The sequence below is a fragment of the Macrobrachium rosenbergii genome, chromosome 10 (assembly GCF_040412425.1).
Source record: "Macrobrachium rosenbergii isolate ZJJX-2024 chromosome 10, ASM4041242v1, whole genome shotgun sequence".
Classification (NCBI taxonomy): domain Eukaryota; kingdom Metazoa; phylum Arthropoda; class Malacostraca; order Decapoda; family Palaemonidae; genus Macrobrachium; species Macrobrachium rosenbergii.
The window spans coordinates 69302978-69326111 of record NC_089750.1 but is presented as its reverse complement, the minus strand read 5'-3'; the positions used below and the strand labels follow the sequence as shown (position 1 = coordinate 69326111).

The window sequence follows — 23134 nt, the reverse complement described above, 5'->3', positions numbered from 1 at the left end:
CCTTATCTGGAGGATCAACGGCTCGACACTGCTTCATTTCCCTCCTTACATGAGAGGCTATGAATAGCCACATGGGAGGTTCACCATACTCCTCCATACTTGAGAGGTTCTGGAGAACCACATGGGAGGTCGACGGACCGAGACAGTACTGACCTGACGGGTGATCAAAGTACTCTCCAGCATGTCTCGTCACCAAAAGCATTGATTGATAAGGTGAGTGTATAACTAAATAGATATCCTATGCAGAGCAGATTGGTAAGCTGCCATCTCTGCAGTTGTAGAAAGGGGGTGGGCCGCAAACATAGATGGTTCTCCCGGAGGGCCAGCGTCTCTGCACTCTGCCTCATTTTCCTCCATACATGGGAGGTTCTGAAGAGCCACATGGGAGGTTGACGGAGTTTAATGACTGTCGATTAAAGTACTCTCCAATGTCTCTTCAATGAAAGCATTGATTGATATGGGGAGAGTATGACTAAACGGATATTTTATGCAGAGCAGATTGGTGAGCTACCTCGGGCGAATTCAGGTGTTCCGGGAGTGTATTGCAATATGAAGTTTTGATAATAAAACTAATAATGTAATATTTACCTGAACACCTGAATGATTCCCACCCTCCTTTCCCCACATCAATTTTGACCTTGAATAAAGCAATTGATGAAAGCGGGAGTGTCAGCACACACCTGTGTCAGCGTTGCCAACCGTTGTTATGGTAGCTCAAGTGACAAGATTTTACCTGCAGCGTTGGTAATGCTGGCTGTTAAAATTCCCAATAATGGATTGGTAATTGAGAGTTGTTCGGGCTAGTGGGATTAAGGGCGAATTCAGGTGTTCAGGTAAGTATTACAATATTAGTTTTATTACGAAAACTTCATTTAAATTTTTCCTTTATGACAGTATGTTTTATTGTAGCATTTCAGTACATTTGTGTTTGTTCTTGTTCTCTGTTCTTAAATGTTATTTTGGTTGTTGGTTGGTCCATATCATCTTGTGTTTGTTGTTCTGGCCCATAACAAGGTTTGCAGTTGTCAAGAATAAGTTGGCGTCTCCTGAATGTCAGGTGTGCCAGTTTTATTTCTGTTTCATCATTATTTTTTGTCTCCTTTTCCTACAATTTGTCTCTCTTTCTGCTGGCTGATTTCCCTTTGGAGCCTTCTTGAGTTTATAGTCTGTTGACTATCCAAAAGGGTTTTCAGCTGAAGATTTACCCTCACAGCCAGGCTAAATATATATTAAGCACACCCTTAGACCAGGCTAAATTTAAGGATGGCCAGTTTAGAAAAAACACATCAATGGAAAGATATGCATATGCGCGTGGTACAAGAAAAAAAAATTCTAAAAAATTTATGTACCATCCACGGGAAATTGAAAGTGAATATTTCCAATCCTGTGTGGGCCTCTTTTTCAAAAGACAATCGTAAAAATATGCTAATTTTACCAAGTTATAAATGTTTTTTTGTTCATGAAACTTACCTGTCAGATATATATATAGCTGTATTCTCCGAAGGTCCGACAGAATTTCAAATTTCGCGGCACACGCAGTGGCTGCCAGGTGGTTAGTACCCATTCCCGCCGCTGGGAGGCGGGTATCAGGAACCATTCCCATTTTCCATTCAGATTTTCTCTGTCGCGGTGTTGTCAACAACTGTTGTCTGCACCTCCGTCATAGGATTTGCTTTTTCTTGAGTATCTCATTGTCTGTTGGTATTTTGACTTTGGATCGGGTAGATCGGCATACGCTTTTTTGACTTTTCTTTGGGTTTTGCTTTAGATTATCATTATGTCTGGGTCTAGCTCTGCTAGTTACCGTGCGTGTGTGATGTCTGAATGTAAGGTGAGGTTGCCGAAAGCTGCGGTTGACCCTCACACTGTATGTTCTAACTGTAGGAAGCATATATGCATGTTGAATGATAGGTGTCATGAATGTGCTTCTTTGTCTGAAAATGAATGGAGCGTATGATAAATATGTGAGGAAGTTGGGCGTGATCGACTGAGGAGGTCTTCCTCCAGGAGTGCTTCTCTTTGCGGAAGTGTTGATGTCGGCCCTAACTCCCTGTACCTTTAGATCCTAACCCTGTGGTTTTGTCTCCTGCCCCTGAGATCGTGCCAGTGGAGACTAATATGCTTTCGCTATGATGGAATCGATTCGTGCATTAGAATCTAAGGTGTCAGCTCTCCAAGATAAGTGTTGTGAAGTGACTAGTGCCCCCAGTGCAGTGGAGGGGGCGTCAGACCGGCCCCATCATGCCTCTAGGCCTGGACCTCTGCTGGACTCCCAGGACTCAGGGAGAGAGCATGTCGAAAGCCGAAGGAGGGTGACGGGGAACCCCCACCGGTCTGGCGTCCCTTCGGCAGGTCCTGAAGACGTTTCCCAGGCTGCCCAGGCGCGAACTCGTGTTCGGGTCCTGAAGGACTGCTTCTCGTCTTCTGACACGTCCTCCCCACGCAGGGGTTGGAACCGTCAGATAGACTCTCGCCTTCTTAAGAGAAGCTTTAGGGAGGAGGACGCTTCACGTCCTCTCTCTCCTACTCTGTGCTCCTCGCCAGAGTTTGTGGATGCGTTCCCCCCGCAAAAGAAGTACCGGACGTCATCCGATGAAGACGTTTTTGAGCGCCCTAGAGCTCTCCCTCCTCAAGAGAAGAGGATTAGGACGCCCCCTCGTCCTTCTGCCTCTAGGTTCCGTAATTCTCCAGAGAGAGAGGCGTCACCAACGAGGACCCTTATTGCCTCCATGCAGCAGCAACTCTCCTCTTTCATTGCAGAGAGAGAGTCCAGGTCCCGTCCTCGTCGGAAGGATGTTAGACTTCCAGTGAAGAGATCTAGGCGGTCTCCTTCTCCTGCTCCTCGTTCGTCACCTTCGTCTGCTTCGTCGCCTGCTCGTCGTGGAAGGAACCCTAGACTCGTCCCCAGAGGGTGTTGGGAGGATCGTCGTGGCGTCACCCCAGGACGTCCTCCCTCCCTTCTCGTTCTAGACGTCATGGTCACCTTTTTGTTGATGACGCTCTTCGTCAGGCTCCTGGCGTTTGTCATGCTGCCAGACGTGGACGCTCTAAGGGGCGATCCAGACGTCCGTCATGCTGCCAGGCGTGGCCGTTCGGCTGGACGCTCAAGAAGCTTCGTCATGCTGCCAGGCGTGACGCCCGATGGACGTTTTTGACTCCTTCAAGACGCTCCACCTGCCGTTGCTGTCGGCTCGTGTGGTTCCTGGTTCTCCAGCTGCTTTGCACGCCAGTTCCTCTTCCAAGCAGAGGTCCCTGCGGCGTGTTTCCTCTCCAACTTCTCTCTGCTCTTCCCCGCCCGATGTTGGAGATAGACTCAGGGTCTCGGAGTCTGAAGATGAGATTAAGGATCAGTCCTCGTCGTCGGACTACCAGATCCTCGTCAAGCTGTTGAAGGAATTGTTTCCTGACAAGTTTCTGCCGGCAGTACCTCTCTCCCCTCCATCTCAACTGACTTCGACTAAGTCTAGGAAAGCTCCGGGATTTCTGAAGATGACTAAATCGCTCTCCACTAAGCGGGCCTTCAAGAAAGTCCATTTGTGGATGGACTCCCGCAAAGCTCAAGGAAAGTCTTCTTTCGCCCTTCCCCCTTCAAGACTCTCGGGAAAAGCGGCGATGTGGTATGAGACCGGAGAAGACTTAGGCTTACGTCTTCCTTCCTCATCTAAGGGAGACTTCGCCTCTCTCGTTGATTCGAGTAGGAGGTCTCATCTGTCGACGGCCAAGATTCCCTGGACTCTTACGGAGATGGACCATCTTTTGAAGGGCCTTTTCAAGACGATAGAAGTTTTCAACTTCCTTGACTGGTGTCTTGGAGCTTTGGACCTTAAGTCTCGGAGTCAGGACTCGATCTCCTTGTCGGACCTTTTGAGCATCTTGTCTTGTATGGACAAGGCGGTCCGAGATGGTTCTGACAATTGGCCTCGCACTGCGACTGGAGTGCTCAAGAAGAGGTCTCTATTCTGCGGTTTCGCCACGAAGTCCGTCTCCTTGGCACAGAAAGGAGAACTGTTGTTTGCCCCCTTTCCAGTCATCTTTTCCCGGCTTCGATGGTAAAGGACATCGCTGCAAGCTTACAAGAGAAGACCACACAGGACCTGTTGGCTCAGTCATCGAAGCGCCCTGCGGTTCCCGTGACCTCGACGACGTCAAACCGTCAACATTCACCCAAGATGAAGAAGCCCTTTCGTGCCGGATCATCCTCAAAGCCTTCTTCTCGAGGAAAGAACCTCTCGAGAGGTAAAGCCCTTGCTAGAGGTAGGGGCAAGAAGTGATGTGATTCTCCTCCAGATACCGGTGGGTGCCAGGCTTCTTGCGTTTTCCGAAGCCTGGAAAGTGAGAGGGGCAGACAGTTGGTCCCTTTCGGTTTTAGAGAAAGGATACAAGATCCCTTTCCTTTCTCCCCCTCCCTTAAGCCTTTCGCCCTTGGACCTCTCTCCGTAAATGACGGTCCAGAAAAACAAGAGATCCTGTACGACCTGCTGCGGCAAATGCTCGTCAAGAGAGCAGTAGAACAGGTCTTAGACCTGAATTCCCCGGGCTTCTACAACAGGCTGTTCCTGGTCCCGAAACAGTCGGGAAGTTGGAGACCTGTGCTGGATGTCAGCAGCCTGAACCGCTTCGTCGCGAAAGAAACTTTCAAGATGGAGACGGCGCAGTCTGTTCTAGGAGCCTTAAGACCAGGGGATTGGATGGTATCCCTCGACCTTCAGGACGCGTACTTCCACGTACCGATACATCCTCAGTCAAGGAAGTTCCTGAGGTTCGTCTTGAGGGGAAAGGTGTATCAATTCAGAGCTCTTTGCTTTGGCCTGTCCACAGCTCCCATGATTTTCACCGTCATCATGCGGAATGTAGCAAGGTGGCTGCATCTGGCAGGCGTACGTGTGTCGCTCTACTTGGACGACTGGCTGATTCGAGCGTCATCGAGGGAGAGGTGTCTGGAGGATCTTCAAGCAACTTTAAACCTGACGAAGGAACTCGGCCTGCTGGTCAACTTCGAAAAGTCACACCTGACCCCAACTCAGTCCATCGTGTATCTGGGGATTCAGATGGACTCAGTGGCTTTTCGGGCTTTTCCGTTCCCGAACGTCAACAGCTGTGCTACGGAAAAGTCCTGGCCTTCCTAGGGAAAGAAACGTGTTCGGTGAGGAGTGGATGAGTCTGCTGGGGACCATTTCCTCACTGGAAAAGTTTGTTTTCCTAGGAGACTACATCTCAGGCCTCTTCAGTTCTTCCTGCAAGACAACTGGGAAGACAAGGAAAATCTCGAGTTGTCTCTCAAACTTTCCCTCGAAGTGAAGGAGCATCTCAGGTGGTGGTTGGATCCCTCGAAGCTTTCGGAGGGGCGTGTCTCTCAGCCTTCCGAACCCGACCTAGTGTTGTTCTCCAGGCGTCAATGTCGGGGGGGGGAGCAACACTGGGCAAGAGAGAAGTGTCAGGCACCTGGAGAGGGGAACAGGTGACCTGGCACATCAATATGAAAGAATTAGGGGCGATTTTTCTAGCCCTTCGATTCTTCGAAGATCAAGTGTCCGGTCGCACAGTCCAGGTAAACGCGGACAATACCACTGCTCTAGCTTACCTGAAAAAGCAGGGAGGCACTCATTCTCGTTCCCTGTTCGTTCTTGCGAAAAGAGATCCTGTTGTGGGGCGAGTTCCAGGAACGTTACGATCCTGACGAGGTTTGTAGCAGGCGTTCAGAGCGTGAGAGCGGACCTGCTAAGTCGTCGTCATCAACTGCTTCCCGACAGAGTGGACTCTGAACCAGGAGGTGTGCCAAAACTGTGGGGTTTATGGGGTCGTCCCTTAGTAGACCTGTTTGCAACATCAAAGAACAACAGGCTTCCGCTCTACTGCTCTCCTGTCCTGGATCCAGGAGCAGTGTCAATAGACGCCCTTCTTTGGGACTGGTCTCGTCTGGACCTTTACGCTTTCCCTCCCTTCAAGATCCTGGGAGAAGTGGTCAGGAAGTTAGCGTCGTCGCAAGATACGAGGATGACTCTGATCGCTCCGTATTGGCCTTACAAGGAGTGGTTTCGGAGGTAATGTCGCTTCTGGTAGACTTTCCAAGGGTGTTGCCTCTTCGTCCAGATCTACTCAGACAGCCCCACTTCGAACGATACCATCAAAACCTCTCCGCTCTCGGTCTGACTGCGTTCAGACTATCGAAATGCTGGCGAGAGCGAGAGGTTTTTCGAAGCAGGTGGCAAGAGCGATCGCGAGAGCCAGGAGAACATCCTCGATCGCAGTTTACCAGTCGAAGTGGGCCGTATTTCGGCAGTGGTGTACTCGCAGAGGGATTTCCTCTTCCTCGACCACTGTGAGCCAGATTGCAGACTTCCTTCTTTTCCTTAGGAAGTTCCGAAGCTGGCAGTCTCTACTATTAAGGGGTATAAGAGTATGTTGTCGGCGGTCTTTCGGCACAGAGGATTAGATATCGCCAACAATACGGACCTACATGACCTCATTAGGTCGTTCGAGACGACTAAGGTGCCTCAGTTTTTGGTTCCATCTTGGAATTTGGACGTAGTTCTTAAGTTCCTGATGCAAAGCCCTTTTGAACCCCTTCATGCTGCTTCTTTGAGGGACTTAACAAGGAAGACTTTATTTTTAGTTGCTCTACGCTACTGCAAAGAGAATCAGTGAGATTCATGCGATATCTAAGTCAATTGGTTTTAAAGGAGAGCGATGCGGTGTGTTCTCTCCAACCGTCATTTCTTGCCAAGAATGAGAACCCGTCTCACCCCTGGCCCAAGTCCTTTGAATTGAAAGGTTTGGCGGGTATTCTGGGTCAGGAACCAGAAAGACTATGCCCTGTTCGGGCTCTAAAGTTCTACTTGGACAAGACAAAAGAGTCGAGAGGTCTTGCGGATAGGTTATGGTGCTCGGTGAGAAGACCTGACGTCCCCATGTCAAAAGAATGCGCTGGCTTTCTTCTTGAGGTCCACCATTCAAGAAGCGCATAAGAGTTGTCAGAGAGTGACTTGAACTTTTGAAAGTTAAAGCACATGAGGTTCGGGCTGTTGCAACGTCAGTAGCCTTTCAAAGAACATGGCTCTGAACGATATTATGAATGCCACCTTTTGGAGAAGTCATTCTGTGTTCGCCTCTCATTACCTAAAGGACGTAAGAACAGTGTATGAGTCTTGCTGTTCATTGGGACCTTACGTTTCGGCTGGTACGATCTTGGGAGAAGGAGGCAGTACCCATCCTATCCTTTAATGTATGGTTAGGAATAGTTTTTTAAAATTTTTTTGGTTTGTGTTTTTATGGTTGTGGGTAGACTGTGGGGCAGTCTTCCCTTTCCTTAGTTTTTAACTAGTCACGATGTTTGTAGGTCAGGTGGTTATTTTTGTCTCTTTGCTTCCTTCTTGAGGGCTACGATCTGGGCACATAGTGGTCACGTCCCCGTTGACAGATCGTCTGGAACTCTCCAACCTTATAGGTCTCTACCTCGTTGGAAACTCCAGTAAAGCAGACGCAGACTTGGGTGACAGTAATCACGAAGTCAGCTATGCTAAAAGGTAAGGAACCAAGATGTGTAATCATCTACATTGTTTTGTTTCTCAATCCTATGCTGTCTCTGCCCACCGCCAATGGTGCGATTCAGCTATATATATATCTGACAGGTAAGTTTCATGAACAAAATGATATTTTAATGATAAAATAAGGTTTGTTCATACTTACCTGGCAGATATATATATTCGTAGTGCCCACCCTCCTCCCCTCAGGAGACAACGGCACTATGAAAATCTGAATGGAAAATGGGAATGGTTCCTGATACCCGCCTCCCAGCGGCGGGAATGGGTACTAACCACCTGGCCGGCCACTGCGTGTGCCGCGAAATTTGAAATTCTGTCGGACCTTCGGAGAATACAGCTATATATATATCTGCCAGGTAAGTATGAACAAACCTTATTTTATCATTAAAATATCATTTCTAATAATTTTTTATTTTGTAAAATTATAATTACAGCTCGTACAGTGTCATAACAGATAAAAATTAAAATCAGTAACAGATTCTGAGTACAGTATATTTATTGTAAAATATTGATAAGTCATAGACCAAGTCAAACTGATTTCCCTCTATCCTCTACTGAGCTACTACAGTTGCCATGTAAGAGTTGGCAGAAGTCATTTATGGCCCATAGAAGTGATCTGAATACTTTTCCTGCAATATTCGTTCAAACTGTATGGTGTGAAATCTGGAACTATATATATGTGACCCAGAATCCACTCCAAAGCTCTAAGTAAACATATAGGCTATAGCCTACATGTCACCCGGCCACAAGGGTGTAAAGAAAAAAAGAATGATTATTGCCATAACAGCAGGTAGCATTACCAATTACTATAACCTACTGTCTCTAAGTGTTGAGATATAGTTGGGTCAGAAGTTTTTGGTGTGGGAAAATGGGAAAGGTAATCTCTTGCAGAATGAAGATTTACTGGAATGGAAGGGGCTTGTCTAGGCTATAAGTGTGTATTTAAAATAAAAGTGAAGTACACAGGATGTATAGAGGGATTTTCTCTGAGGTATTTCATCCTTGTCTCAGCAGTTAAAGAATTACTAGGGCTGGACTGTAGTCTTGTTTTATTTTCTGGAGTCACTTCTTATTAGGGAAATGGCTTTTGTTGGAGTGCATGTATAACATGTGCCCTGCATATATATATTTTTTGTGGGTGATATATTTCTCTCTTTGCAGTTGGTAACAGATGAACAGAGATGGGCATGGAGCAGCAATACCAGGAGCAACGGCGTGGCAGTAGCATGTGTTTGGTGTGTGGGAGGCAAGGTGGGAACACAATCGTAGTCACAAGTGTTCACAGCTTTGTTTCTGCGTCAGGAACACCATTGTCAGACTTTTTGGTCAAGGTATGGAATGGTAGTAATATCATGAGAGGTATTGGGTGAATTTAATTATTGAATGTACAACAGACACCACCTTACTTACGAACATTCAACTTACAAACATTCAGATATACAAACAAATGGGATTGCAAATTAAAATTGTGTTCAGAGTGTTCCCCTTTGCCATCCATAGGTTCAAATTTTGTTCTGCTTGCCTATTCTGTACATGCGATACTGTACAGTACTGTATTGACTTTATATCAGGTATAAAGAGTACAGTGACCAGCTTACAAACAATTCAACATACAAATGGCTGTCCGGAATGAAACTCTTTTGTAAGTAGGGTGGTGTCTGTCATTGTCTTGTCTGAGTTTATTGTCAGGGTAGAAAAAAAAGCTGACATACTGTTAGGTAAATAAAATCTCTCTATACCTTCAGGTAAATAAAATCTCTCTATACCTTCAGGGTATTTATTTATTTTCAGTGTATTGTGTTTAGTTTTTCACTTTATATCCAGGTTTTCTGTGAAGTAATACCTTGTGTTTTTCTAAGCTGTCAGTGTTTTATAGATACAAATCTTTAAATTATAAAGTTAGAAAAATTAGGATAGTTTCAGGAAAAAATATTTGTTCAATAGATATTGAAGCTTGTATTGTACATTTGCTTGCATCTGTCAAAGCCATTTAAAGCAGCCCATTCATAATATCCATAATTACTTATTAAGTACAGCACCAGATTTGCTTAGAGTTGAAGTGAGTTCTTTGAATTTTAGAGAATTAATGGTCTTGCTCACTGCTGTAATTTTTTTTTCATAGTTTTGGGGATGGTGATCAATCATCTTGGCTTTTTGTTTTACTTTGTAGATAGAGTATACTTTATTCTTCGTAAATGAGATTTTAAATCAAGTTGTATGGTTGTATAAATTAAACTTGTTCATTGTGAACTGTGTGTAGTGGACTTTTCTTCAAGTAATGAGGAGTCAGGTAAATAGATCAAGAAATAAAAAAGACAGGATTTTCTAAAAGAGGTTGCCTTGAATTACAGTTTCTTTACTCACCTTTCAGGTTGTAGGAGAGGATCCTTGCTACTCAGTGAGTGAAGTGATTTGTCAACAATGTTTTGTGTTATTAGACCGCTTAGATGCATATCAGGCCAGAGCTGCCGAAATTCATTCACATCTGACATCAAGGTAGGCTTATCAGCTATGTAGTGGTTGAAAATACTTTCATTATCTTAGCCACATCAGATTCTTTTGGCATTAAATTATGTCATCCAGTTCTCAGCTGTTGAGATTCTGGCAACATAAGATCAAATTATTTGTAAAAAAAATAGAAAAATGAAATGTAAAATATTTTGTGCTGTTGCATCCTTTGTTTGACATACATACATACATAGTATGCCTTCTATCATAAATAATAATGTTACAACTGAAAGGGTTAATAAAAAGATTAAAGTCGTGCTATGAAAGTTAATTGGGTGTAATGCATTTGTATTTAATTTCATTGCATTACTAATTTTGTTGAAAAGAGGCATTACAATATCCCAAGTTAATGAAATGTGCAGTTATTATTGGCTGTCAGAATGGAGTAAAGACATTAATAACTAAGTATATATAGCAAGTGGCTAGAATAATATTTTAAAGTATAGCATTTAACGTTGTTGAACCATCAGGGTAAATGATCTATATTGGCCAGCCTGAGAAGTCAGGTAGGGCAAAATTTGAAAATTGTGGCATTTCTCCCTATACTGGTTGCTTCATGGCCAGGCCAACCAGATCTCCAATATTTTTAAGAATACTTGAGTAATTTGAAATATTTTTTAAGAAAACCAAATCTAACTACACGTAGGCACTACATTGTATCCTGTGTTTTTTTGTGAGTTGTTCAGTGGCTCTCTGTACTGTACTTTGTTTTAACTAAAGTGCTGGGTAATTTTATATATTATTGTAAATAGCTTTTTAAGATTTTTTAACTTTAGTGCCACTTGTAGGCTTGAGAATGCTATGAAGTAATAACAAAATATGGTGTTTCCTAATGGAAGTTCTTTCCTGCTAAGAATTTTATTTCCAAAACATCTTGTCACTGTCTACTTTTACTACTTGAGTTCAGTAATGTGATAAAATGTTTTTCAGGTACCGGGACACAAAACTAGAGTTGTTGGGTCAGCGGAAACGTATGAGTGAACTCATTGCTTCCTCATTATCAAATGTTCAGGAGCTTAGACATGGAACAACCCTAAGTATGCTAGCTGTTGTTTTGTTATTAAATTTTAATTGTGATTAAATTTTATTCAGCTACTTGTGGAAGGGACAAACCATGACAGTAATAAGCCCTTAACACTGGAGTCATGAAGTGCTTTGCTGAAATTTTGTGCATAGCCTTTGATTGAACTCTATGTTCCTTGGCAATACAGTACCAAAATTTGCCCCCCAAATTTCAAGTATCTTGCCATTGGATGGAGCATTTCAGAAAGCAGCTACTAAAGAGCTGACTACAGTGGACCCCCGCCTATTTGTGGTTCCGGGTTCGTGGATTTATCTGTGGAACATATATACACATTATTTGCAGAAAATTCGCCTATTCGTCGTATTTTTCATAGAGAAATATTCACAAATTACTGTATTTTGATATAATTTTTGTGACTAAATGCACTTTTTGTGATAAAACTATCAAAATATTCAGGCATAAGCATCTTTAGAGGGTGTTTTTGGTGTTTTGAACTATCAAAATAGGCAGTTATAAGCATTTTTAGAGGGGTTTAAAGTATTTGCGGACTTGAGCTATTTGCTGGGGTTAGTGATACGCATCCTCCGCAAATACTGAGGTTTGACTTAATAAATTGCTGTTAAGTGCTATAAAGTAAGTTGGGAATGCCTTTTTATTTTAATACCCACTCCCTTTTTCCCATCTTGCCCTTTTGGGAATGGCCTTTAGATGACAACCCCAGTGTAACCTTACTTCTATGGACACTTGTAGAAAATGGAAAGTGCAGTTGGATGGCATGCCTCCTAATGTGTAGAATTTGAGTAGCCGATGTGGTGGAGCAAGACGAAATTCTGAAGTCAAGGTATGCTCCTGGATTTAGGTCTTGGCTCCACAGATTGATGATCCTCAGGACACCAAGAGCGTTGAGTATCTCTAGGTATGAGACCTAGGGTGGACTGTTAGAGAGTGTTTCATCCATCCTTTATATGTAGCTTCGTGGTAGGCATGTAAACTATGTAGGCGGAATTTATTCATTCGTGTCCCATAACAAAAAAAAATGTAATACAGATGTTGATGCCCGCTGCATGGAACTAGAAAATTATGAAGACTTGGGAGGTCCTCCATGCAGCGCTCTTTATCGTCTCATTTTTTATGTGTCGGGATAGTGTTAGTATGATATTTTTTTGTTTGTTTTGATAAAATACTGAGTTTGTTTGCTGACATTCCTCGTTGGGCCTAGTTTTAATGTAAGAGTTGAGGAAAAATGTGTCAGCTAATTTACAAAACACTAACCTACTTTGTACATTGGGTGTGCTTTACACTACCAGGAGTACCTTTTAGTTTGTGTCTTTTATGTAATTTATGTGATAAGGGATAAGTAATCCATAACAGTTCAGATGCATAGAGTTTGAACTATCCCAGTGTTTTGAGTTTGTTAACATCAGAGGATGTCAGGGGAAAATGATGCACTCTGTCACTTGGCCAGATGGGTATTTCACTCAAAAATTAGTTAGTGGAAGCCCAAAATGAGTAAAGAGAGTGAGAACCTGAATGTTTTACCCCATGACTTTAAAAATTAACTTTTTTGAGAGCTAAGCTGTAAATTTATAAACTTTTTTGAGAGCTAAGCTGTAAATTTATAAAGTGTTGAAGCAGAGGTATGGGCAAAGGAGAGGGGTAGTTAAGCAATGTCAGTAGGTCTAGCAAAGGAAAGTTTCTGGGAACTTCAGTTATGAGGAGGGCACACAGCTTTAGTAAGGAAACACTACCCATTTTGGCTGAGAGAAGTTATCTTATAAGGTGACAACTCGTCATATGAGGACCATACCCATATACAGTATAGCTCTTAAGCTTAGGGCGCTATCTTTGCTTCTCGATTAGGAGTTACAGTAAACCCCCATATTCGCAGGGGATGCATACCGCACCCCTCGCGAATAGCTAAAATCCACGAATACTTAAAACCCCTCTTAAAAACGCTTAGAACTGCCTATTATGATAGTTTAAACACAAAAAAAAAAACCTAAAAATGCTTATACCTGAGTATTTTGATAGTTTTATAGCAAAAAGTGCTTTTAGTCATGAAAATTATATGAAAATACAGTAATTAGTGAAAATTACTGCAAATGGGCGAATTTTCCGCAAATAATGTGTACATACGTTCCACAGAGAAATCCGCGAATAGGTGAGTCCGCGAATAGTGAGACGGCTAATACGGGGGTTTTACTGTACTCATGCTGAAATGGAAAATACCATTTAACTTTTTTCATGGTGTGTTTAAGTGTCAGTAGCTCCATCATCAAATGCCTTATGCTTCCAGCTCTGTCATTTGCTCATTGATCACTTGGTAGCTTTTGGGATATCAGACAACATGGTGTCATCTTTTTCATAATGAGTAATCCAGAGTCATGGTTTCTCACTGTACATCACACTTCTACAACATTTGACAGGCATCCTGATGGGGGCTGAAGATCTTGATAATACTCGAAGGTCTTTGAAATGTACTGGTTCAAGGTGTCAAATGACCATCAGTTGATAAGGATATTGAAGAGAAATGCCAGGGAACTCTTCACATGTTTTGTATATTTATGAAACAAAATTTTTATTTACAATCTTCATAAATGGAAACTGTATTCAAGTGGTGGTAGGTACCCTGCTCTCAGCAAGTCAGCTGATTAATGTCACTGGCAGCAGTACTCTATATGGTGTAGTGATTAAGGGGTCTATTTAGTCAGAGGAGACTCAAGGCGAATATTTTATATTGGTGGTAAATCTTTGCTACCAGCTGTTCTTTAATAAACATTAAAACATCAGTAAGATGGAAGTGTTGTACTTAAGGTTTTTAAAAATTATTTTAAATATATTGGTTGGTTTTGTCTTATATATCTAATTTGTGCTTTTATTGCAGATGTGAGTGATGAATTAACAATCACAGTTGTTCATGAAGCCTTACCCAAAAAGGGGAGGAACATTTACGGACTAGAAAATGGATCTTTCTTTAGCCACCTTAAGGTTAAACCAGAAAATCGATACAGTGAGGTGAAAGAGGACGCCTTTAGTAGATTAATTTCTCAGAAGTTAAGGAAAAGAAAAGTGCCTCAATCCAATAGTGACATGGGTTTTGCAAGCAATAAAAGGCGAAAATTGCTAATGCAGAACAGCGTGCCTACTAGTAACAATAACAATAATATCAGTTACGCTAAGAGCATGAAGAACCGAATGTATGCAAGTCAAATGTACATAGATAGTGTAAATCGAGCTGCTCGGAGAGAACCGCCTCATCTTGTTAATGAAGTGAAAGACAACAGTGATGAAGATGATTATGCCAGTGATGGTGATGATGACAGTGTTAGTGATGCTGATGTAAGTAGAGATTCTGTTGATGAAGTGCCAGAAACTGAGAAGGAGAAAGATGATGATGATGACAATGATCAGGAAGAGGAGTCTAGTGATGAAACCAGCAGTGATAGTGATGACGATGGCTCAGGGGGAGAGGAGGTTGAAGATGAAGATGATGATGACGACGACAAAGATAGTGAACCTGCAAAGGAAGAAAAGGGAGATGAAGTTGACAATGCTGAGGAAGAGGAGGAGGAAGAAGATGAGGAAGAGGAAGATGGTGAACATTTGTCAGATGCAGGTACAGTTTCTTGCATTCTTTGTTCATACATTTTTAATGTAAACTCGAGTCTGATCTTTGCTGTCCGTCATGAAAGTAGTTGATGTAGTTAACCTGTAGGGGATATGGAAGAGTAATAAATTATATACTTTAGCACTTTTTTATGATAGAGCAAGTAGAATGCACATATGTGAATGTAAGGAAGTATTTCGTGTTATGATTGTTCCTACAATTTTTTAATGGAAGATATCATTTTGTCTCCACACTTGGTGCTTTTGTCATGGCTCATTTTTTTCTATTTATAACTCACTGTAAAGTTTAGAACAACAGTGAAGTTACGAAATGTTGGTTCTGGATCCATACTCCATTTGATCTTGAGCAATTAGGTTTCATTGTCAAATTACACGTGTCAGAGTGATGTAATGTGTATATATATTGGTGTTATTATATTGTGGTGTCAGAGTGATGTAATGGGTACTGTATACATATTGGTGTTATTATATTGTGGTGGTAGCTTTCTGCTTCCTAATAGGAACAGTTATGACTTGGACCATCGAAGGATGGTCTCTTGTATTTTAACAGAGATCTTTCATATTCACAATTGATCCCTGATCCCTTCTACCTGCTGAGAGCAACCAGATTCTCTGAACAGCAATACCAATATGCAGTAAATGTGCCATGCTGCCAAACTTATCAGTTCCAGAGGTCCTTTATTCCTCACACTGTTGGACTGTGGAACAGTCTCCCAGAGGATGTCGTGCAATTGGAACTTCAGCAGTTCAAGCGAAGATGCAATGCATTACAACCCTAATACAGGCAGTCCCTGGTTATCGGCAGGGGTTCCGTTCCGGCAGCGTGACGATAAGTGAAAATCACCGATAACCGAAAATCATTTGTGCTTTTTCAGTGATTTTCGCCACTTATCTGTACCAAAAATTACTGATTTTCAGTTATCATCACCTCTGTTAGGTATATATCTGCACCAGTAGGTGATTATTGGCACTGAAAATCACTGATTTTCATCACTAGACAAGTGCCAAAAAACCGGATCGCCAATAACCAAGCCCGTCGGTAACCGGGGACTACCTGTACTATTCGCCTTGCATTTTAATACATTTTTATCGATTTAATAATTTATTTTTCCTTTTACGTTAATTGAGTCCCCCCTACATTCAAGCATAGCCATTTTCTCTCATACAGTATATATTAAAGCTGTCCCTTTTTCTTTTTTCAGATAGGGGAAACATTGGGAATTCACAAGTAGAGTTAAATACTATACAGTTCTTAAATATTTGAAATCTTAAATATTTGAAATATGCATTGAAAAAAATATCAAATTGTAAATGCAATCAACAGTGATAAAATAATTCTCTTGTGTACTTGTTACAGTGATTTATTAATTTTCAGATATTATTATTAATGTAAACTGTAAACAGTAAAATGTTATTTCATTTACAGAATCTATTTATACTGTAGTATTATATTGATCTGGTATCATCGTAATATGTATGAAATTAAAAAGATCGCCTGACATTTGTAATGTTTACGTTCTGAGAATCAGCTGATTGAGCCTAGTACGGAAAGAAATAGGAAAATAATTTTTTGGCTGCAAAAAGAAACAAAAGTATTAATGGAATTATTATTTTTAATTTTGTACATAAAAGTTTATGATGCAGTAATTCATATTTCATTAAGAAGGAAAGGGAGAGAGAACTGGTGTTTACAATTGAAGTTTCAGCACAGTAGCTGGGGACGAGACTTGACAGGCACTGTTAAACTAGCTGGGGAGGAGAATATAATCTTCTGTTGCTTACATATGAAATTCAGATTTTAAATATTTTTACTGTGATTAGAGATGAAATACCAACATTGATAAAATATTCTCTTGTGCACTGTTATAATATGTGTGATAATCATAGAGTCAACTAAACTTGTAATGAAGTACAGTACAGTAAATCAAAGAAAGAAAAAAGTATGGCAGCACGTACCTATGTATGTATGTTTACATCAGTAAAAACAATTACAAGTGTCAGGACGATCGTTTTTTTTTGTACATATTGCGATGATAATAGATCAACATAATACAGTATAAGTGGATTCTGCAAGTGAAATAACATTTTATTGATATTTTGCTGTTTTTTTTATTAAGGATATGTATACGAGAGAGAGAGAGAGAGTTTATGTATGAGAGAGAGAGAGAGAGAGTTTATGTATGAGAGAGAGAGAGAGAGAGAGAGAGAGAGAGAGAGAGAGAGAGAGAGAGAGAGAGAGAGAGAGAGTTTATGTATATTGGTAAGCTGTTTTGTGATTTTGTGAGATTTTAATTTAACATTTCATTAATATTTTGCTGTGTTTATTTGAAAATTAGTAAATAATTTTCTTATAAAAAGTGTATTTAATTATGAAAATAAACTGAAAATACAGTTATTATTGCTGTACGAAAAAATTCACAAATTAGTGAATTATCCGCGATATATTTGGAGATAGGTTCCACAGAAAAACCTGCGATTAACTGAAGGTGCAATTGCTAATCCGCGATCTAGGTGGGACCCACTGTAATGCAGTCTACATTAGAAGGTTGGGAGGTGATTCAAGAAATATGGAGAGTTAATACCCAGACACAGTCCAAGAGAAGAAATAAGGAAGGAAAATCATTAAAACAAAGCTCATGGGCACTGGAAAGGAAGCAGTGGAAAAGTAGAGTTGGGAAGGTGTTTGTGTGCTTGTTGTGGGAAAGTTGGGGCAGTCAGACTCTGTATTGTGTAACAAATGTAAAAGATAGTGTCTTAAATGGTTTTCAGAATTACCAAATGCACAAGGAATTAGGGTTTTTGATGCCCAAAAATGTAATCCAAGAGTACAATGGCAATAGAGGGAAACTGAGAAAATTGTTGCAATAGACAAGTATTTCTTTTGCCTTGTGGATGTACTTGACTGTGAAACTGTAGTTGAAAGAGCCTCAAAAAGAATAGCTGCAGAATGAATGAAATGGAGAGACATATCTGGACGTGTAGTAAATAAAAATGCCCCTTTATTAGAGAGAGCAAAGACTGTATATGAGGCTTATACTACTCAGTGCAGTAGAAGCAGGAAATAGGAATTGCCAAGGAAATTAACGAGTTTGAAAAGGTATGACCATAGAATGTTAAGATTAATATCGGGTAGAGAGCTGTGATGACCAGAGGCTGTTAAATAGAGTGAAGTCTCTTGTGATTGAGAAGTTTAGGCCTTATGACGAGAAGGTATGAGGAAGAGTTGATCAGGAAAGCACTAGATATGGAAGTAGCAGGATTATGACCTACGGGGAGGTCCAGGAAGTAGGGGTAAAAAGGGGCAGATAAGACCTAGACCTGATAGGAGTTCAGGAAGAAAGCATACAGGTCAGAAAAGAATGATTAGAAAGGGAAATACTGAAGTAATCTGCAAAAGCAAGGATAGCAGATGGGGTATGCTGAGATGGTTTGGCTGTGTGATGATAAGAGAAGAGTGCCCTGATGCCAGCTGGTGGCATTATTACTATCATCATTATTGTAAAGTAGTTCTCGACAATTACTAGACTTTCTTAGAGCTTGCTCAAAGGATTTATTTGTATATGAGAATTGAAAAGGAAACTAGGTTAAGTTGAATATGAGGTAGCTAAGGGAAAAAAAGATTAAAGGGAATGGATGAAAAGTACAAGGTAGAGAAAGTAACTCAGTTGGAGCTGACAGGATGCCACAGAGAGTCTGTGGCACTAATTTACTCTTAACCATTCAAGATACTTTGCACCTGTTATCCCATAGAGGAACAACTCATGGAAAAGCCTAGGTGATCTTAGAAGACCATAGGTAAAGAATAGGACCAAGTAGGGATTCAGGGGAAAAAGTGTACTTGATAGAAGGGAATAAAGAGCACATAGCATATGTCAGACCCTACAGTATAGAGGGAAAGCTGGATTAGAAATATTGGTGAGGGTTTGTATGGTTTGATAAGGCCTTAAGAACACTATTACTTTTTATCTTGAGTAAGAGTTTATTGTTTGCTGCAATGAAGTTATTGTGCAGTATTTCAAAATACAGAAAAGTTTGCTTCATCAAAACTAAATTTTACTTTGCTTCTTCTCTATTATGTTTTTATATTAATTAGCCTATTTTTTCAGATGATGACGATGGTGATGCACACTCACAGAGACCAGAATCATCTTTAAGTCAGAAGTCTAAGGATACCACTACAGAGTCTCAGCCAGTGAACGTTAAACATGAAGTTGAAGTCAAGGAAGAACCGGCTGAAGAGCAGACAGGTGTGAAAGAAGATAATACCAACCAGCTACAACTTCCTGCAGGTTTGTGTTATATTTCATTAATATTAGATGATGAGGGTACAAGTTTTATTAACATGAGTAGTAGTATTTTACCCTTCTCCTTGGGGGATAATTACTGTAGATAGATTTGTAATGGTGTGTTCAGTTAGTTATTGATTGTATTATTTTTGACAGTGGTTAAAGAGTAGGCTACTGTATTTTCCTCTCTGGAAGGATAATGTGTCTATATAACTGTTATTGGCTGCCAGCCCATGTTGATGTTGAGGGATTTGAGATGGGGAACAAGGCAGTAGAGAGGCTTTGTCATCCTGGACTCCTCCCGTATATTTACCTCTCATAGTGACCTAAAAAAACCATCCACAAATGCACAGTGTAGGTTAAATCAGTGGTAAGAAAGATGGATTAACGTAAAATTAAAACAGATATTGAATACTACAAACCCATTGTTAAGAAAATGGAATTTCAGATTTCTGAAAAGTGAACAAGTATAAATATGATAAGAAAGCATATCAGTGGATGCATACTTTACACACAGCTTATATTGCAGTGGTAATGAAAGTGGGTGCTGTACAGTAATATTTGCTAGACAGATGAAGAAGTGTGATACATTATAATAGAATGTACATGCTTTAACCATGAAAGAAGGACTGTTCATTGCATAGCTGTTCCATAATTAAATTACTATAAGAGTATAGCCCAATAGAAAGAATGTCATTTTAAAGGAAATAGGATTTTATCATTTGTTTTAATCAGAGATGAACAAAATTTAAAATATTTTTAAGTTTATTGAATTTAAAACTTGGGCTTGGTTGCCACAGTGCTTGGCTTAAGCTTAAATAGTATTACGTACAGTATTGAATCTAGTGGAGCCTCGATGGCAAAGTGGGTTACAGCAGCAGCTTCGGACTTCGTAGAGGTATGTGGCGCGGGTTCAAATCCGCAGCCGACTGATCAGAGAGGCGGACACTTTGCTATCTGTGTAGACACCCCGGGATTATGTATGTAATCAACGGATAGGTTTGCTTAAAAAGCAAATGGGTGTTACAGACTAAATACACACTCAAAACAAAGCCACTACAACATCATCTAAAAACATGACAAACATCTCACACGTCTCGAACTCTCGACCTACCCGCGCAACAACTTCTCGCTGCTGGGAGAAAGGGCGTTGGGTCTGGTATGATACATGTAACATACGCTACCGGGGTCTAAGCGATGTCAGGCAGGGCAGCCGATCGAGACTACGGTCTACCCCAAAGCCAAATCAAAAGTCCTTCCAAAGAAGGCATCGTGCTTACCCCATACAAAAATGGGAAAAAAGCATGTTAAAAGAAGAAGACAGTATTGAATCTAGTCCACATACATTAATCGAATTTACCCTTTTGAATCATTCTTATGAGGGTAAATCTTTGTTAATATATTCAACTGTTTAATGGTGTCTTTACTTGAGAATGAGTCAATATTCTCCCCCTTTTTTTTATCCTTAGGAATGTTAGTGTTCTATATTATCTATGGTAGAAAAAGTATAGCAATAGAGTATTGGTTTAAGCATTCTTTTGTTTTGTATGTTAGTAGGAGGAATATAGTTTTTGCTCCTAATCATCATGAAATTTTTGTCATGATGAGTTGTATCTTAACTTTGGAGAATAGGGTTAGTTGAATGCTCTTTTAATCATTAGAGAATAAAGTTCCTTTTAAGTAGTTTTTTATGCCTTACGTTTTATTATTCACATGAAGCATTGCTTGCCCAGGGAAGAATATAGATTCTGTTATACTGTACTAAATAAAGCATTGCTTGCCCTGGGAAGAATATAGATTCTCTTATGCTATATTATAACTTTAAAGGTTGCTAGTTTGAAATGTCTCTTCATGGTATTGGAAAGTGTTATCACTTTTGATATTGGAAATATTTTATTTAGAAAATAACTTTTCACCTTCGATTATAAGATTTTGAAATATGGATAAAGTGAGAGTATATCTGACGACTCAGATGTTTCATTGTCAAGTTTTGTGTACAGATAAAGAATGTTTTTATTTGGTAATATTTTTATAAATACTCTATACTAGTACTGGTAGATATCTTGCATAAACCTAAATGCTCAAAATATTTATTATTAGGAGTTGCTGTTCCACCTCAAGTAGCAGAAGCTATGCTTATGCAGAGTCCTCTGGCTACATCACTGTTGCAGTCATTCCTAGCAACCTCTTTGTGGTTTGGTTCTCCAGAAACTACAAACAAAAAAGTGGGCAGCCAATCAAAATTGAAACAGGAGCAACAGGTACGTGAAATAGAATAACTGAAGAGGTTTGGCATTTCTTTTTAGAAAGTTATTTAGAAAGTAATTGAGGGGTAATTGTCAACTGATTTTTTTAATGTTAAAATCTTTGCCAGAGATTTCTGGGTCACACAGGTGTATACAATTGGTATGTTCCAGTTCCCTTAATCATAAGTAGCCTTACTTTGTTGCAAACAGCTCTTTAGTTACACCAACTTGTTAGATATTGGTAAACAAGAGCCCACTGCGTATGACCAGACTACTGGCCAGATGCCTGTTGGTCGTTATTCTCTTACGTTATTGTTTCTCAGAGTTCTTGCTATTGGGAAAATAAGTTTATTTTGAGGAAAAATTGCATCTGTTCTTGTACAATATATTGTCTGTACATTTTTTGCTATCAAGAGGAAGAAACCACCCACAATGATTACGTGGAAAATATTTATCATTGGTCACTACATAAAATTTGTACTGATATGCATTAGTAATTTTGGATTTTTTCTCAGCAGCAACTCTGCTTAGTAGTAGTGCTTTACAGTATGCCTTTTATACTGTGAATAAATGAAGAGGCATTTAGTAATTTTGTAAGATGAGTATTTCACTTTCATTTAATTTTAAAATTTTTGCCACAGTAGTATTTTCGTAGATTTTCAACACCACTAATTGTTTAAGTGAATTTTTGAAACCTCTTATCAAGTTGGGTGTAATTATGTCTAGTGGCATGTTAGTTTGTAGAAATGTGCAGCATGATATATAAATTTAGTTCTTGGAGCAACATTGTAGTTAAAGCATCAGCTATTTTGAATGGTTGTGTCAAAAACTGTCAAGCTGTCGTATGTAGAAATGAAATGTTCAGAAAAAGGGGTGTTACAGTAGTAATAAAAATGAAGAATGGCCAAGAATACCAAAGAAATAAGTTTGTTTCATCCACCATTTAATTTGAGATTAATAATTCTGTTGGTAAGGAAACCTGAGCCAATCATACGAAAAGCAAGAATTTTCACTCGTGGGGTGGTTAAACTATACATAAGCTAGAACAGCAATTATCCGCAAAAAAGAACAACTTAGCAAGTATTGTAGATGAATGTTTTTATTGAATTTTATAGTGGAACCTTGGTAAACGAACATAATCCGTTCACAAGGCTGTCCCTTAACCGGTTTGTCCTAAACCAAATGAATTTTTCTCAGTTAAACTTGAATGTAACAAGCCTAGCATACAGAAATACAAAAAAGAACATAAATTAAATAGATGAAATAATTGCAAATTTTTTCTCCTACCAATAACTGGGAGAGTTGATGGCGTGTATTGCAGGTGGTGAGACAGGTGAAGGGAAGGAGAGATGATGATGTTTGTATAAAAATGGCAGGCAACTGTGCTCCAGGGGTTGTTTCTCTCTAATGTCTTTTTCTACTGCTTTCCTCTTGAGAGTCACAATGTCTTTTTCTACTGCTTTCCTCTTGAGATTCACTGTGTTTTTTCTCATTAAAAACCTGTCCAGTGATGTTTGTTTTTGTTTGTGTGTTTTAAAATGTTCATTAAGTGCAAGATAGCATTGTCATTCAGCAGGTTTATGGTTTGCTACAGCTTTGTCTTGGTGATATTTTCCAACACAGCTTTGTGCTCCCCCCCCATTTTACTCACATTTCTTTACGTATTGACATAAGAACTTCCTCCCTTCCCTCCTCCTCCTCCTCTGAAGGTAATTTCTCAGAAGTCTGTTGCTGCTTCCTTGTAGGGCCCAAGATGATTTGTGTATTTCCACAAGAATTGGAAAAAACACATAAAGACACAGGAGACATTTCATCAGAGATGTGCACTGAGTGAGACCCATGCATAAACTGAGCCCTTCGCTTTGTTTCAGCTGAGAACTGCACGCACATGACATGACTAAT

At 40.3% G+C, this 23134-nt stretch overlaps 1 protein-coding gene across 4 annotated transcripts in view; it reads left to right on the top strand.

Moving 5' to 3' along the window:
* Nucleotides 1-23134, top strand: part of LOC136842791 (uncharacterized) — a 49205-nt gene that overhangs the window by 15539 nt on the left and 10532 nt on the right. For all 4 annotated transcript variants that reach the window (XM_067110627.1, XM_067110624.1, XM_067110625.1 and 1 more), the window contains exons 2-7: nt 8703-8872; nt 9913-10037; nt 10980-11086; nt 13958-14689; nt 18807-18989; nt 21087-21247. In XM_067110627.1, coding sequence (XP_066966728.1) covers nt 8723-8872; nt 9913-10037; nt 10980-11086; nt 13958-14689; nt 18807-18989; nt 21087-21247 — 1458 coding nt within the window. In that variant the 5' untranslated portion in view covers nt 8703-8722. The remainder of the gene's footprint in view (nt 1-8702; nt 8873-9912; nt 10038-10979; nt 11087-13957; nt 14690-18806; nt 18990-21086; nt 21248-23134) is intronic.